The sequence below is a fragment of the Oenanthe melanoleuca genome, chromosome 5 (genome assembly GCF_029582105.1).
Source record: "Oenanthe melanoleuca isolate GR-GAL-2019-014 chromosome 5, OMel1.0, whole genome shotgun sequence".
Lineage (NCBI taxonomy): Eukaryota > Metazoa > Chordata > Aves > Passeriformes > Muscicapidae > Oenanthe > Oenanthe melanoleuca.
The window spans coordinates 26,706,169-26,723,528 of NC_079339.1; the positions used below are offsets into that span (position 1 = coordinate 26,706,169).

The 17,360-nt window shown below is 39.4% G+C and overlaps 1 protein-coding gene across 2 annotated transcripts in view; it reads right to left on the reverse strand.

Annotated features, from left to right (window-relative positions):
* The window catches only part of RBM25 (RNA binding motif protein 25), a 33,496-nt gene extending 16,490 nt beyond the window's left edge, over window positions 1–17,006 (reverse strand). For both annotated transcript variants that reach the window (XM_056493865.1, XM_056493864.1), the window contains exons 1-6: window positions 14,406–17,006; window positions 7,677–7,797; window positions 5,642–5,691; window positions 4,056–4,226; window positions 3,693–3,750; window positions 2,378–2,538 (exon numbers count right to left, since the gene is read on the reverse strand). In XM_056493865.1, coding sequence (XP_056349840.1) covers window positions 2,378–2,538; window positions 3,693–3,750; window positions 4,056–4,226; window positions 5,642–5,691; window positions 7,677–7,782 — 546 coding nt within the window. In that variant the 5' untranslated portion in view covers window positions 7,783–7,797; window positions 14,406–17,006. The remainder of the gene's footprint in view (window positions 1–2,377; window positions 2,539–3,692; window positions 3,751–4,055; window positions 4,227–5,641; window positions 5,692–7,676; window positions 7,798–14,405) is intronic.
* Window positions 17,007–17,360: the final 354 nt, after the last annotated feature.

Here is a 17,360-nt window from a genome sequence, read left to right on the forward strand (position 1 = left end):
TGCATTATATTAGTCATCTTTTCACACTGGCAATACCCCAGTTTATTGCACAGTTTTATGGAATGGCTGCAGAGAGCAAGTATAGGATTGCATAATAAAATAACATAATAAAATAGAACAGAAAAATGGTGATTAAGGCAGTAGACAGGAAAAGAGAGAGCACCCACACACTCCCAGAAAGGCAATCACTATAGTGCAGCTCTTGGTCAAAAGTTTTGCCTTTTATGTTCCAGAACTTCAAGTCACTTCAACAGCAGTTCCTCCAAGCCTTCTACTTAAGTGTCATGCAATACAAATGCCTACCTAAAGCTTCCAAGCTGCAACTTCAAGTGGGAGAACTATATTAAAGAAACATCATTAGGGAAAACATTCCTTGCACAACAAACTATGTTTTAAATTATTGTTGATAAAGTACTTTGCAGTTCCTCATCTTTTTGCCCCTTTCAACCTTGTAGGGAGGAAAAGGAACACAAAGAAGTGCCTTTCACTAAACGTTACATGAAAGGGTAGAATGATGATCTGCACACCGAGCAAGGTAGCCCACCTCTCGATCCCTTGTATCTTTTAGAAAAATGGAATCTCACCTGAGAATCCAGCTGGGTATCCCGTCAAACGATAGGTGGTGGGTGGAGTGAGGGGGAGGGAAGGGTCTGATGGAGCAGCAGCTAAGAATGAGGGGGAAGGGAGGAATCAGTTGGAGCTGAAGAAGCTGCCAGGCCAAGGAGGAGCAGGCTGAAAAGAGCTAGAAGGCAGTGACAGGGGGTGGAATTGAAGAGATCCAGGGAGACGAAGTGATCAGGGAGAGGAGCTACTCAGATAAAGGTTTGCTTGGTGTGCCTCTATATGAAATTGTACTGTAGTTTACATGTTTCTTCAAAACGTTCAAGGAAATTTGAAACTTTTGGATCCAAGTGGCATCAGCACACCAATGATGGTATGAAAGGAATTGCTAGCAGTTTGATTACAATTCACTTCATCAATACTCCTCAGCAATTCATAGCCTTTCTTTGCACACCCACAAAAAAAGAGCAAAAAACCAAAGAAATCCAATAAAACCCAACAAAAAACATGGAGTTAATCTCATTCCACAGTTCAAGAGAATGGGCTCATACAGTTGCCTTCACCAAAGCCACAAACAGTACCCTCTGCTATATTAGAATCAATCCCCCCAGACTGACTGTAACTCACAGGGGCTCACAGAAAACAAAATTCACGAGAGATGTACAAGAACTCCAGAAATACTTCACCCTTGTTTGGAACATCAGCTGTGAAGCACAGTATCACAGGATGCCAACATGAAACAAGAAAGAATGAAAGGGCAGTCCAATTAAGCCCTTATCTAGGCTAAGAGCTAGTACAGTACTCCACTCAAATCTCACAAAGTTACCACTCTGCTTTACTAAGACATTGTATTTCATCCCAAACACAGGGTATCTAGTCAAAAACATGTCAAATACTTCAAGTCATCATCATGCCTCTACTTCTGGTTAGGTAAAATGAAAAATTATCTGTGTTTCCACTATTGTCTTAAGAAAAATTCCAAACTGGAATTTTTGAAATTCACTTGCTACAGCAGGATTAGCATTTTTAGTTTTTTGAACAAGATCCTCTTCTCACTTTGATTTTACAAAAAAAAATTGTTTTAAGTGAGACCTTAAGGCACATGCAAAACTTTAGGAGTTAGAGACAAAGACCAACTTGACTGGGGTTGAAATACACTATTTCAGCAAAAAACAGACACAATTAACTTCAATGCAAAGTTGGCAATTAAGTATCTTTGCATCTCAATAAGAATTCAACATTCCAAATATCTGCAATTATTCCAGAACAGATCCTTAGCTTTAAAAAAGGGACAGTACAAAAGCAATTTTCCCATCTACTAAATGTCTGAAAGTGGCCCACTGCCTAATACCTGTCTCTTCTACTCAATGATCTACTTCTTTCCTTTTCATTGATTTGTTCCAAAAGATCATCAGTGGAGGGGAAAGAAAACTCAATTTCCCTCAGACAGCCAATTTACAGACTGACAGAGTAAGTTCTTCTAGGGTTTAAGCACTTCCGAGAGTTTCTAAACAAAAATGAAGCAACAGAATCAAAACATATAATCTATTACTATACTTCATAATGAATTACAGAATTGATTCTAGAAATATAGTCGTAGTTTGCAGATAAATTCAAACGCTATGGAATTAAGAGCTTACACTTTTCTGCCTTTCAACATATCTTCAGACTCACTAATGTGATTCTGGCAAAATCCTAAAAGGAATTAAAGACACAGAAAGGAGCAGAAACTCAGACATGCTCACAATCTGATGTAGCAAGTAACATTACACTGACATTCTACTAAAAGAATGCAAATCACAAATTATATACATACCCCATTAGATGCCTTTTTCTTTGCTTTCCATTCATCTAGCTGGGCCTTTGTCTTTGCATCAACTTTGACCAGCAGCTTCTTCTCTCCAATCTGGAGGTCATGGAGTAGTCTCAGTGCTCGTAGGGTGGAATCTGGCTCTTTGTACTCACAAAATCCAAAGGCTGAAATGGATGATTGAAATGAGAAGGAAACGCATTAAAGCTCTTCAGATAATTTTCTTTGTTTAAAAATGTGTTTTAAATCAATAAACTTGGAATGCAGGCACTTGTCTTTTAAAAGCCAGGAGTACACATCATAAAAAACTCAAAATACACTCACTGAACTCATCTTTGATATAGTTAACAGTCCAATAAATAAGATGGAACCAGTACACATATTGTAGATGTCCCATCCCTCGAAACTTTCATGGTCAGGTTGGATTGGGCTCTGAGTAACATGATCTAGTTGAAGATGCTCCTGCTCTTCAAAGGGGATTGGACTAGATGAACTTTAAAAGGTCCCTTCCAACTCCAACTATTCTATGATTGTGTTTGTAAAGCTGTTGACATAACTGTCTTAATTAAGAAATGCAGTCTATGTGACATCTCAGTTAGATTTGCAATTGTTGTCATGACCAAGGGCATCAATCAACAGCTCACTGTAAACCTAGAGGGAAGGGTATTTCAAACAAGGTTCTTCCTAACAAAGTTTTAAATGAGAAAAACATTTAATGACAGAAAAATAAAAAAGTGTCACATATTAAAGAGCTGAAGGAACTGAACTACATCCTTAAAAAGAAAAAAAAAAAAAAAAAAAAAACCAAAAAAACCAAAACCACAAACCCAGCAAGATAGGAAAACATAGCAAAAAAATAATAAGCGAAACTGCTTCTTGCAATCACTGGAGAAAGGTCACAAAAACTAAATCAGTTCAACTTGACAATAGGAAAGGTAAAATTTACACCAGGAAAACCTCCCTCAGAGAAGGACAATACATATTAATTGTGTGACTTGTAAAAGTGTTAGAATAGTATCATCCTTCGGGGGCTAAGTCCAAACTGGCAAAACTTTCTCAGGAATAGTCTACAAAATTACTCAGTTTCAGAAAAGAAAGGTAAGCAAAACTAGGCTCCCAAGACATTTCTCAATTTAACCTTTCTCAATATTCTCAATTCCAGAAAATACTAGCCCTTAAGTAGAAGGTATTTTGCAATATCATATTACAGCACCTCAAAATGTAAAATGATTAAGAACAGCAATATATCAAGATATTAAAAAGCTGCCGGCTAATAAAAACGAGAGTACATCTAGAGATTTTGAAAAGCATGAACAGTTACCTTGAAGTTTTCCAGATGCCCCTTGTACTCTCTTCCAACTCAAAACCAAACCACATTTCTGCAATTAAGAGAAGTATCATTAATTATTACTTTATATTCAAAACATTACAAAAACATTACCACTTTTTCCAAAGTACTATAAAATTTAAAAAGGGTAAACTCTATTAAAAATAAAATATGTCTGTATTCCCAGACATCCATAGTGTAAAAAAGCTGTACTCTTCACTTATTAAATTCAAGCATAGTGGGCTTCTATTGCAGTGAGTGGGAATAGCTCTGCTTTTACTTCAATACACTGCTTGTGGGTCATTACTTTATTCATCAGTCAGGGATGAAATTTAACAAGCAGTCTGCTGTACTTACTGCTAGAAGCTGCCGTATAAGCATGTCTGAGGCCTTCTCCGAAATGTTGCCTACAAAAACAGTAGTAGTGGGACCGCAGTTTTCATCATTTTCTTTGTTCTTTAAGCCAGGATGGTCTTTTCTGACTCCCAAATGTTTTCCAACCATAGACACTGTGGTAGGAACTAACACCTATAAAGAGAAGTTGTAAAATAAAGCATTGGACTGGTTTTTTATTTAAATCGGTAAGACATAAGGCTTAGGGATGTGCATTTATTTCAAATTTGAATTTTTGAACCTTAGGCTTACGGAGTAAGACACCAATAAACAGTTCAGGCTTTAATACTTTCTGTAATACAGAAAAGGATGGCCCTTTTCTGGCAAAGGAAGATAACAAAAAGACTGAACACAGCCACTGGAGGTCTCAAGGTGAGCATACAGTAACACTAGGTATTATTTCTCCTACAAATAACAAGTTTGCAACATTTGTTGCAACATTTGAGTCACTGGAAGTTGAATTACCTTACCTAATAATGTAAAAACCCAGCGGTGAATAGAAAAGCAACTCTGTCTCAAAGGCTTCAATGGACACGTAACACATGATCTTAAAGCTTCCACACAGTGAATAAACACTACTGCTTTATTTAATGAACACACAAACCAAAGCCACTTTAGGTTAAGGAACAAACATCTGTAAATTAACTGTATAAAGACAGGCATGATCATCTGCTCCATTTTGCTACACCTCTTTCACCAAAGATTTAACAGTCCTTTTGCACAGTCTCTCTTCTCAGAACACTTTTCTAGAAGTGTCACTTACTAAAAGTAATTTTAATCACAAAACTGAATAATAAGTTTGTTTCAGTATCTCTGTCTTAAACACACTGGTTACCATGAACATATCCTCCTGTAGGAGATAATACAAGCTATTAAAGAATTCTGTATTTTGGGGAGACTTCACTTCTGCAAAATCGCACAAATGGTAATTCACCTTCAAGAAGTAACATTTACATTTTAAAGCACACTTTTTCCACCCAAAAATCATGAACCTCCCTTCCAATTGGAAATTAGTTTCATTTCCTTTTCCACAGATGGGTATTTCATACAACTGTTCCTTCTCCTGCAACATGGAAGCAGCCAACTTATCTGTAAGGTTGTCAAATCACATGTTTTTGGCCAACCCAGCAGGGCTGCATGATAGCCTTACAAACCTGGATGACGTAATGCCTCAAGGGTACTATGTCAGAGCTACAAACTCCAGAGGAAGAGACCTGGAATCTCTCTGATCTAACTATACTGCACAGGAGAGAGAAGAACACACATGATGCAAAGGCAAAGCCTAAACTACTGTATTTGAGAGAAATATGTCTTCTAGCAAGAACAGTAACTGATTCACCTCTGCAGCTGGTAGCTCCAGACATTACTTCAAACTTCATCTAGGCCAGAAATGAGCATAACATTTGCATTATAGTTGCATTTAAAATTAAGCATTTTCTTTCATAGTAGAATTCTGACAAAACAGAGCAAAACAAAAACATTGTTGACATCTACTAATTTTTACTCTCCATTTTATTTAGCTATAATCTCATCCCTACTGTAATACTTACAGTTGGAGCAGGAGCCATAATGCCCATTGGCACAGGAATCATAGGGGTCCCTGAGAAAGACAATACATTAATATTAGTCTGTCCTGTTAAGAACTGATGAATACAAATGAAATTATTGCACACATGATTTTCAAACTATACAGCAATTTTGGTCAAAGAAGAATTTCACAGTACTGATTACCAGTAATTCCTTAAGCATTCCAACATTCCAACCATTACATCCTGGTCACTTCCTGGCATAACCATTTCAACCTTGCCACAAACAAATCTATTTTCAGAGCAAATTCAAGCCACAATATTGTTCTAGAAGATAGTGAGTTCTAGAAGACAGTAAGTTCTAGAATGGGCCAGGGAATTCCTGAGAGCAATTCCTACTACAGCATTTCTGGCATGCAAAATGGGGTTTTTTATACCCAATAATCTTCAGAGATTTATGAGAACCACCTCCCTATCAAATCTTCCACACTAATAGTGGGAAATGCTATATTTTTAAGCAAAGTGAACCACTTTTCGTGACTTCATTATTATGCAGGCAAACTACTCCAACTGAAACTTTTCAAAAAATTACAGGCTGAGGTAACTAAGACATGAATTTTTGACCAAACAGCCAGCTAAAGATAATATTGTAAGACACTAAAATTGCGATCTTACATATGAACTAAATTCAAACAGACTTTTATAAAATCTCTGGGGCATTTTCAGCCCTACTGAAGTGCTCATAGTAAGATGTGAGATTCATATCCTCTACAAGTCAAAATATGTTGTATGCACAGGTAAGTAAACCATGTTTCCCTTGTGCAGAGAAAAATTTTATTCTCACCTAATACCAGGCTTCCCCACTGTACATACTATTCAGCTAGCTAATACTAAAAGAGACTATTTAAACACAACAAGAGAAAAAAAAGATCTTTGCCACACATGCTAAGAAGCAAAACTGAGCAGAAAATTATATCAGGCATTTAAAAATATATTTCAGAAAGCTTTTTTTTTAAGTATCTGGTGTTTTATATGCTAGTATACATAAACTGGAGCTAGGAAAAATACGAGGTATGATTTTAAAAATCAACATGAAATTTTTGATGGCAGGATGCTATGTAAGCAAGAAATCTGTCTTTATCAGAAAACAGTAACATCTCACGGTTCACAAGCAAAATGTTTAGAAAAATTAATGCAAGTAAAGATTAGCATGATACATGATGTGCAGAAATCTTTTTGCAGTTCAACCATCTGTTTTTTGAATGCTTCTATTGCCTACAAAACACTCTGGCATAACACAGTTTAAGACAATACAGACAAGACAGGAGTTATTTTTTCTGCAGCCCTTGTGATGAATTCTGAAGCAGTAATTCCCTGATGTATTCCCCTCTCTCACTTGCTACATGGTTTCCTCCCTCCAGCCGTCATTAAGTATACTCACAATGTACAGAAAGCAAGTTGTTCCAGACCAACAAGATAAAATCTCAACTCAAAAAACAGAGGCTGATCTTACAAATGAACAAAAAAAAAAAAAGGTAAGAATAATTCTGGGAAGATTTGAATAATGATAAGGATGGCTGTAAATTTGCAAGACTTGCAGAGGAAAGAATATAAGAAGCAAAATAAAAGAAAGTGGGACATCAAAAATGGAGAAAAATAATGCAACAAGTTGGACCTTCTCTAAGAGTTATTTCTCTGTTTTCACATTACATGTACGTGGTGTACCCAAGAGTTTTCAAAGGCTATTACAATGGATTACTGTCAAAACAGTGGCTTTGGAACATCTAATATTAACAGAAATCACCACTCAGCTTCGGTCTTGAATAAAGGCTCAAGAAAAGTTCAGTATTTCATTTCTGGTCAAAAGTAAACAGTTTTTGGTAGACCAAATGGAGCTCACATGACATGATCTGTGGGAAAACTAGAAACTCAACTGCATTGCACACAAATCAGAGTTACCGAGGCATATTATTTACAAAAGTTACTGGCTTTTAAAGGAATTCAGAATAATGTAAAGAAATTAATTTCCACAATTCTTCCATATATTAATATAACTTACCAGGAGGTACAGGTGGAGGAAAACCAGGAAATTGTGGAGGTGGGATCCCAGGGGGAAGTGTTGGGATTCCCATAGGAGGGCGATTCAAATGAGGTGGAAAAGACATTCTTGCAGTCACAATCTGTCAAAAAGACAGAAAAGAAAACTCGTACTAGTCAGTTCCCAAACGTGAATTAGAAAAGTAGTGAAGTGGCAAGTGTCCATAATGATTTTCAATTTTTATATGGAGGTTCAATTATAAACAAACTATTTTTTCAATTTTTCCCCCCAGCTATTCATTACATTACAGATTTATTAGAAGTCTTCTTTCTTAATTAAAAACAACACTTCTAAGAAAGTGTTCCAGCATAAAGTGAAAAACAAAGCTATATCTGACTCCTCGTATCAATAAAGAGCATTTAACAGTTTGTACAGTTTAATAAAGATATCTTTGCAGGATTTGCAGGATTTGAAAGCCAAACTGATCTTATAACACATTTTCAAAAAAGCAAGTAGTTCTGTTGTACAAGAAATGATCACACACAATACAATTGTAGAACAAGACACCAGAAAGAACTGGGACATCGCAATGCTCAGCATTAATGGGAGCTGTATTTAAGATGACACTGAGGAGATTCTCAAATTCCAGCAGAGAGAGAGTTAAAAACTTGAAAGAGGGTTCTGTGATCTAATTTTAACTTCCCAGTCCACAAATCTCCTATAGCACAATTTGGACATTAGCCCATGAGCTGAGTGTCAACACGCTACCATAGAAAGTAAAGATCATTTCAAACAACATTTTCTATTCAGATTATTATTTTACATGCATATTACTGACCCTGAAACAAACACCACCCAGTCATAAAACACTTAAGTTTACCCTTAATACAACAAGGGTATTGTAACAAGGCATGTATTCTTGCTTCCAGTATTGTTTCAGTTACCTTACACAGTTCAAATCTTCACAGAAGGCTTACCCTCAATTCTAAAAAACCCGAACTGGTCACAATATTACTGCTAAGCATATACCTACATTCACACTGCAGTGAGGAAGCATTGGAGAAATTCACACACAGTGGATCATGTGGATATGAATCACGAAGACACAGTATGGCAAGTAACAAGAACCCAGTGAGCTGCCTGCAGGAACGTTCGCAATTCTCATTGGACTCTAAAGACTGCCTTACAACCTACAGTGTCAGATCTGCACTGCAACTGCTTTCCAAACAGGCAACTATGAGTCAAAACTGAAGCAAGGCTGTCTGGGGAAATGGAGTTACGGTAAGCAAAATTCTGATACCTACAACAGAACTGTGGATTGTATCATGCTTTCCTCAAGGCAGGAACAAATGGCACTGAACACACAAGGAATGGAAAACAAGTTTTGCTGGAGAGATGTACCTTCCAGACTTGTTCAAGAGCAAGCCATTAGTATTAAAACACTAGAAGTAAAAGATAGTATTAGTACTCTACCATAATAGCAGGTAGATCTAAAGATCTACATCAGAAAGATCTAAAAAATTCAAGTAACAGAAGCATACAGAAAAACTTTATTCCCTCATAATTGTCTGAAAACAACTATGAGAGATAAATGTATATAGTGGACTGGAAAGGATGAAAGAGAAAACCAAATGTATTTGGTAATACATTCTAACATCAGAACTTACTTATTCTGGTCTAAGAACACATATATAATCCTTGCACATAATTTATCCAAGGAAACATTTACAACTACATCAATAACATGTGTATGTGATGAGGACATTCATTAATTGGCCCCTAAGGGCATTTATCAATATCTCACCAGGCACAGCAATGAACACCCCTGTGACACAAGGTGTAAGATGGCAGAAGAAATAAGAGAGCAAATGCAAACGTTTTTCCAACAGTTCAATAAAGCTTTTATGTAATCTAATAAACATAAAACCCCCTCACCCGCTTAGAATTAATATGCCCAAGAACACATTTCCTTCACGCAATTCCTGAATTTTTAAAACTCCATAGGCAAAGAAAAGCAGCAAATATGTATGCCATTTAATTTTTTTTTTAAAGTTGCTTATCATCTCTTGTACATCATGATATATCATGTATCATGATGTTCATCAGCTGACATCACCTAGAATCTGGAACTTGTATTCTATGGAAGGGAACATTATCTTATCTGCCTTGGTATTAAAAAAAAAAAAAAAAAAAAAAAAAGGCCAACAGAAAACCCACAAAATTAAGATCTTTGAGGCCCTCAGCTCTTACCTACATTTCAAGCTGATAAACAACTGGATAAAATTCAAAACTGTTTTGGGGCAGATGGTACAAACAATAAGCTACTGGGTCTGAAATGGTTCTAAACAGGCTACAACAGAGTTGCACAATCAGAGGTCCATAAGATGTTAAGACATGGTCTGTAGAACACACAAGAACAATCGGTGAAGTAATTTTCCAGGCTGCCTGTAGGTGCAATCCCTTCTCTCGCTCTGCTAAGCACTTTATCTAAGCCATCACTTTGCAGATGTCAACATAAAAAAGCCTGGGGACTAAGAGGTGAATCAGATCTTTGAACTAAAAGATGCTGAAACATACCATACCATACAGTTTGATTGTGGTTTTTTTAATAATTTAAATGAAAAAATCAAAGATTTAGCAGTCAACAAAGCTACTGTTGCTGCACAAAAGGAAAAAGGTGGTAAGGAGAACAAACTTAGTCTTTCAATCTTGCAGGCAGATGATGCAGAATACACTGTTATACACAAGACTTCAACAGTCCATTTCAAGGCACTTTGTTCTCTCTCTCACTACCCCCTCAATATTTGTACAATTTCTTTCACAGCAGCTAGAAAGCTGCCCTGTTACTGACATAATTCTTACATGGACCAAGCCTAGCTACTCTGCTGCCTGTGGCATTTAAGATCAAAACTAGAACTAAGGAAAGCTTTGGTCTCTCTCACTACTCTGTAACTACTAATGTGAAAGCAGCAGAGAGAACAGTTTAATTCTGTTTCCATTATGAAACCTGTGAGGATCAAGGTACCAGGAGTGAAACCACTCACAGGAGAAGTGAGAGATCTGGATGAGAGAGGAAGATGCATCCAAGATGCTACAATGAAGGGAACATTCCTTTATGTCAGGAGCTAGAGAACACACTACAAACACAGATACTCTTCCAACAGTCAGAGGGGCTCTGCATCAAATCTCTAAGCAACTACAAATCAAAGGTGAGATATGAAAAGTTAGGAGATGCTAAGCTGGATCTATGTAGAATACACTTGCAGACATCTCAGGAACAGCATCTTGAACTTCTCTGCAGACTGTCCTCCTACCCTGCCAGTACAGCTCAATGATCAATTTCTGATACATTTACAGTTGTCTCAGGAATAGGTATGTAGTGATTTTCCAACTTCCCCAATTTAATCAAATGTCTAAGTAAGAAACTGAACAGTCTTGACATATTTTTAAAACCTCAGCTGATTTACAGAAGTATTACCTCTAGTGAAACTGGACCTAAGCAGCATTCTTGACAGCTGTAGTTTAACTTGCAGCTCTATAAGCAAGAGTTTAACTCGTGTGATTGTTACAAAGGTCACAAAAATACAGGAGAAAAAAAAGCAGTGATCAACTGGCCTGATACTACTCAAAATAATGACATCTTTACCACCAAAATGATGGATTTAGATCAGGTCTCAGTGCAGTCAGTTTAGGCTGTGTCTGTGCCAGCAAGCAATACAACAGGAACAAGTCTGTTAAACAAAACTAATGGTAGTTGAGACTCTAATGTCCACACCACGTTTTAGGGAGGCCCACCTCACGAAAACAAATGCCAGTTTGTAGGTATGAGTGCATTTTTGAGTCTATTTTCATCCAAAAGGAACCCAGCTTATCCACTAGAATAGCACAAACCAATATGAAATAAACTTCCTAAGTGATGATGACTGAGCCTTCCTTCAAGAGCACACCCTTGATCCAAGTGAACACAGTAACACAGGTGCACACTTTATTAGCCTTGGGCCATTTCTCTCAACTGCCGATTAATTGTATCATGGACAGCAAACCTAAGCTTACTCAACTCAGACCCAGCTCAAAAACAGCCTGAGCCACTAATCAAGGCAAGTGCTACATAAACACAGCTATAATATTCCAGGTTCAACTTTGGCCCAGAAGGAACTCAGCTGCTTTTTACAGTGCACTTCTAACTTAAGTCCTGGTGGAACCAACCAACATGCAGACCCATCTGCACCAATTTTCTGGAACTTGGGAGTACAGGGATCCATAAGGTTCTACAGTTTGGTAAATTCCACTGAGACTGGTTAATCCTGTCATGGTGAGACCCTGCTGGGATGGAGCTTTGTCCATGCTGGCTCTGATTTACAACTAAGGAAATGCAGGGAGCCAGCCTTAGGGCTAGAATCAAGTGTCTGAGCCCACACAAAATTCATAACGACTATGAAACAATGGTCACCATCACCCAGACACAGCTGCACTGTTCTTCTTTATCATCTCTGATCCCTAGAAGTCCCAATAAGAGGGGACTGAGATTATATTGGTCTGGCTGCACTGTTAATGCAGTAATTTCTTTTAAATCATAGTATTTAAAATACCATTGTTTTCTGTTTTACTGACTCAATTTTTTTAAACACAGAGGTGAAGAGATACATCATAAGCAGAACATAAATTCAATAAAAATTGCTAGTAATGAATGTATTTTGAATTTACAATTCCATCATCTAATCAGGGCAGTGTCACCATTCTACCAGTATCACAGGATTAATATCCTTAGTATCTCTGTTTACACATCAAAAAACTTTATTTAGAAACCTGCAAAACATCTTAATTTCAAAGCAGTGATGCTCCCCATGAAGCAACTACTTACAATACTTACTACTGTTACACTAAAAAAAGCTAAAACTGACTGCAAAACCCCTCAAGCCCTAATGCACAAACTTCATGTGTTTTAAGAATACATACATGAGGTGTCATAGCAACAGTGACAGTACAGCTGATTGAGTTTGATTTAATTTTATCTGATTTTAGCTTCCTTTCAATATTTTCCCAAAACACTTCTTTTGCACCATAAAAAGGTGTACCCTGTCCAGAGTAAGTTGCACAAAACAGCTGTGCAGGCTGAAGAAATCATATGCAACAAACTTGTCTGTTAAAGTCAGTACTATCACACAGGCTTGTGTGTTGGTCTCTACACAATGGGTGGATATTTAAACAATTCCTTTATAAAAATAACCTCCTAGTTTGTCACCAAACAAAGGTGCTGTTTATATTATTGTTTGTCATAAAAAAGAGCTCCCTAAAAGAAAAATCTACTCCAAGCCAACTGGTTTCCTCAGTGAAAAGGACCACTTTCTCAGACCCCTAGAGTTTTCTTCAAAATGGCCTGCAAGCTAAGCAAGATTTAAATGTTAAACACAACAGACATGTGGAGAGATAAAATATATCATAGATTTCCTAAGTTAAGAATAAAAATACTAGTATTTGCTCTAGATGGTTTTCCAATGGTGATCAAGAAAGAGTTTAGTAACTGCTGTGGAATAGTTGCATCCCATACTGATATTATGAAGCAGCACAAAGAGCAATGTGTCTACCCAAACCAAAACCTCAGTCCAAAAACCTTTTAAGTAGGGGCCCATTAAGTATGTCATCAGAGCCTTAAGATATTTGGTTTAATTCCTAATTCTGCACCTCTGTATTCGTTTAAAGCCCTAGTTAGTGAAATAAGTGACTTTCCATTCTAACTTGGCTATTGACTCTTCCCAAAACAGATACATGGCCGTTGCATTACAACACTTATGTGAATGGGCACTCAGAGGCAGAGAAGCAGGCAAACACGAAGCACTCCGATTAATTCCCCTCCTTCACAGGGAAAGTAAGAACTCTCCTATTCTTCCTTCTAATTTGCTCTGGACTCCCCCCATAAATGCTGATGCAATACCTGAAGTAATGCTTTACTGCCACACACAAGAAAAGGACCAAAATCCAGTATACGTGTATTTCAGTCTAAACGGACTAAGAAATATAAAACTTTTGAGAGCTCACTTTCTCTAAAGCCGTTTAAGCCCTAAAAATTCCCCCAACAAAACTGTTAGTTGTGCTCAGGATATTCCCTGTCTTTAAACAAAATCTCTCCCTCAGGCAAACAAAGGCCTTTTTCTTCAACGGAAAAAGACATCATAAGGAAAACATGCCGTGTGCACATCACAACGGCTTCTGACACGGATGAATCACTCGTGATTATTCTACGCACGACCTGCTAACACGTGTTTCAAGACAATCACTCCAATCCACGATAAAGACAATAACTTCCCTGTCGCAATACATCGTGTTTCCTAGGCCGATCGGTTTCCCCGACGTGCCAAAGTAAAAATCCCACCCACAGTCCGAGGCAGCCAGGCCCGGGGAGCAGCGGCGGGCGCCAGCGCAGGTCCTCGTCCCGAGCGTGCCCGGGTTCTCCTCGCCTCCCGCGGGGCTGCTCCGGTCCCTCGCGCCGCGCTCGGCGGAACGGAATGGACTCCCACGCCGTCCCCGCGGGAGAGGAAGCGAATGGGCCTCGCGAGCACCGCCCCGAGGCCGCTCGTCCGTTCTTCCACGCCCCATCCAGGCCCGAGCCGCCTCCCCAGCGAGCGCCCGCCGCGGCCCAGCGGCCTCGGCCCGGCCCCGGCCGTGCCTCCGCCCAGCGGGCGGCCGAGGCGCCACCGCGGCGTGCCCGCCCGCCCTGCCTCCCTGTTCCCCCCGTAGCCCCTCGTTTCTCACCCCTCGGCTGCGGAGCGGGGCGGGGATGGCGCGGGGGAGGCGCTGGGCCGGCTGAGGCCCCGCTAGGCCGCGAACACACCGCGCCGAGCCGCTGCCGCCGCGCCGCGCGAGGTCATGTGACCCACCTCTTCCGCCAGCGGCCCGGCGTGCACCGCGCCGCGCCACCACCGAGGCGGCCGCGCCAGAGCGCCCCCGCTCGCGCCCAGGCAGTAACGCGGCCGACCATAGAGCGGCAGCGGCCAGAAGGGCAGCGGCAGCCAAGGGGCATGCGCGCCGCTGCCATCTTTAGCGCAGGCGGGCGGCGCGGGGCCGTGACCCGGCCCGGAGCTCCGCCATGTCGAGGTCAAGCGCCGCCGCTCGGGGCTGGGCCGGTGGGAGGCCCTGGAAGGCCTCTGGAAAGCTCCCGGCGGTGCGTGGCACGGAGCCTTGTCCGTCTGTCAGCCGTCATTGTCCCCTCATCCAGATACTCAGGCCAGGCTGAGCTGCGGCCCGCCCGTGACGGTGGTCGGGACCGCTGTACCGCCGGCAGAGAATCCGGTCCTTCTACCTGCTGCCCGCATTGTTTGGGATGCAGCCCAGGATACAAGTGGCTTTCATGAAAAGTTCTATCTGCTGTAAAAGACCTAAGGATTTACACAGCAAAAAGAGCGAACACTAGTGTCTTAGGCAGCCTTATGCTCATCAGAAAGGTGTCACTGTGCTGTTTGGCCTAGCCATGGTCTACAACTGGTAGTTTCTCTGATGTACTTCCAGCATTTAGACTACGTTAAGAGACAATTTTCAAAATGACATGCAAGACAGTAATTGCTGTACTTACGCCACTGGTGGCAAGGAGTTGCAAGTGGAAACTGGAAGTGTCAATGAATAAAAGGAGCCAGATTTTACAGATTATAATGAGGCAGACCACAAAATGAACATATGTGCATAAAGGTGTTTATGTTGGATCAGCTAAGGACAAAAAAAGTCTGTATTGTATTGTCTGTTGTTTAAAGAAAAGGGTCAAATGCCAGCATCTTCACCTGTAGACCAACTTCTTCAGTACAAAGCAGAGATTAAAACTATCTGGCTGATGTCATATGTGCTAATGAACAGCCAAGAACTGCGTTGGAAGTAAGGGCCTGCTCATCACCTTGCTTTACTAGATGATGTGTAAGGGTAAATATTTTAGCAGATTTAAGAAATATTTCAAATTTGAATGCAATTCCTTCCCCCCACCAGAAATAGCATTTTTACTTTCTATTAATTACAGCTTATTCCAAGCAGCTGGTGTATCTATCGCTAACTAATACAAATTTACTAACTACAATACTGACTACTGTTAATATTTAAAATAATTTATAAGCATAAGTAGGAAAATCAAAGAAGAGAGGGCATAACAAAACTTTTCAGAATCTTCTGTGTTTCTGTCTCAGACAACAACAGCTCAGCTCAAAAAACAAATGTGCATCCCAAACTGACTTGTACTGCTGTAGTAAGTTTTTATTTACAGGAAACATTGCAAAGGTTTGCATCTATTTTTTTTTTAGCCAAAGAAATAGTCTATTTTGCATTTGCTCTTCTTACACAAATTAAATGTAGTCTTCTGTATCCTTAATCAAGAAAGAATAGCAGCAGAAGCATCCACTAAATGTAATACTTTCCTGTCTTTACTCTTTCTGCTATGGGATTTTAGAATTACTCACCACTAGTGCCTATATTGCTGCCTTTCAGTTATGCAACTGAGATCCCTTTTCCAGATACTTATCACAGTTCACTTTCTTCAGTTCTCACTGCAAACTCCAGAGTTTCGTGCTCAAGCCAGTCATGAAGATTGCAGTACGTGGCTTTTAATATTAAGGTTAAAAGAAGTGCTTTATTTTGTCTGCCAATTGTCTTGTATTTCAAGCAGGAGAAATCATCCCAAAAATGTTAGGCAGCACCTCAGGTCACAGGAGTCACTTTGTTTCTAGACTATGCATTTTAAATGGTTTATATGCATTTTTTGTTCCCTTCCTCACATTCTTAATTGCTCCCTCTATCACATTACCAATCTAAGTAGAGCTGCTTAGAGGAAGATCCCTTAGATTGCAGACTCATTGATCTTGTTGCTTGGCTCCTCTGAATATCACTGGGAGATTTAAAAGTTTTCTACCTCATATGTATTAGTTATATTCTTCATTCAGGTTTTTTTCAGTCTGAAGACTTTTGGTTCACCAAAACTTTATTCTTATATTGGTCTATTTTGTCAATTTCTTAAATTAATCTTTTATGCAAAATATCGAGTGAAAATACAGTATTTTAACAGCATGAAAGAGATCAGGGAAGAGTTACTGTACCAGTCTTCAGTCATTCATCATCACTAAACTGCATGAAAGAAAAATAATCAAATCGTGTGTATGCCTACACAAATATATATAGTATGATTTAGTAAAACAAAAGTACTTCAGCAACACACTTGAATTATGTGAGGGCCTTGGTCACTCCTTGTGTTAGAAAATTCATTGATTCATTCATTTTCACAGTAATTGGAACTGCTGAGTCAGTTTTGTGAAATGAGGATATTTCAAAGGTAAACTTACAATCTGTGTCTTCTAGATGGATATCCAAATGTGTGATTTGTCTCTCTCTTGAAATTATTTGTCTAAAATTGAAGCAGGGGACAACACATCCGCTGAAAGAAAGCAGTGCATGTGCTTCCTCTGGTGAAATAACTGCTATCATTTGATCCAAACGCCCAGCTGAAAACTCTTGTTACTTTAGAAGAGAAATTGCCTGTGCACTGGCTGTGCTACAGCAAAAATATTTTTGCATATTATCCAATCAGCCAATGAAAAATAACTCACTATTTTCTTCTAGCATCCCATGAGCTCATTGGAGCCACTACTGGGCAAGGTTACTTCCTCACCGTGTAGTTTCTTTGGCCACCTCTGACTGGCGTTCACCTCCCGTTCCTACAGCTCCAGTTTGTGACAGTGA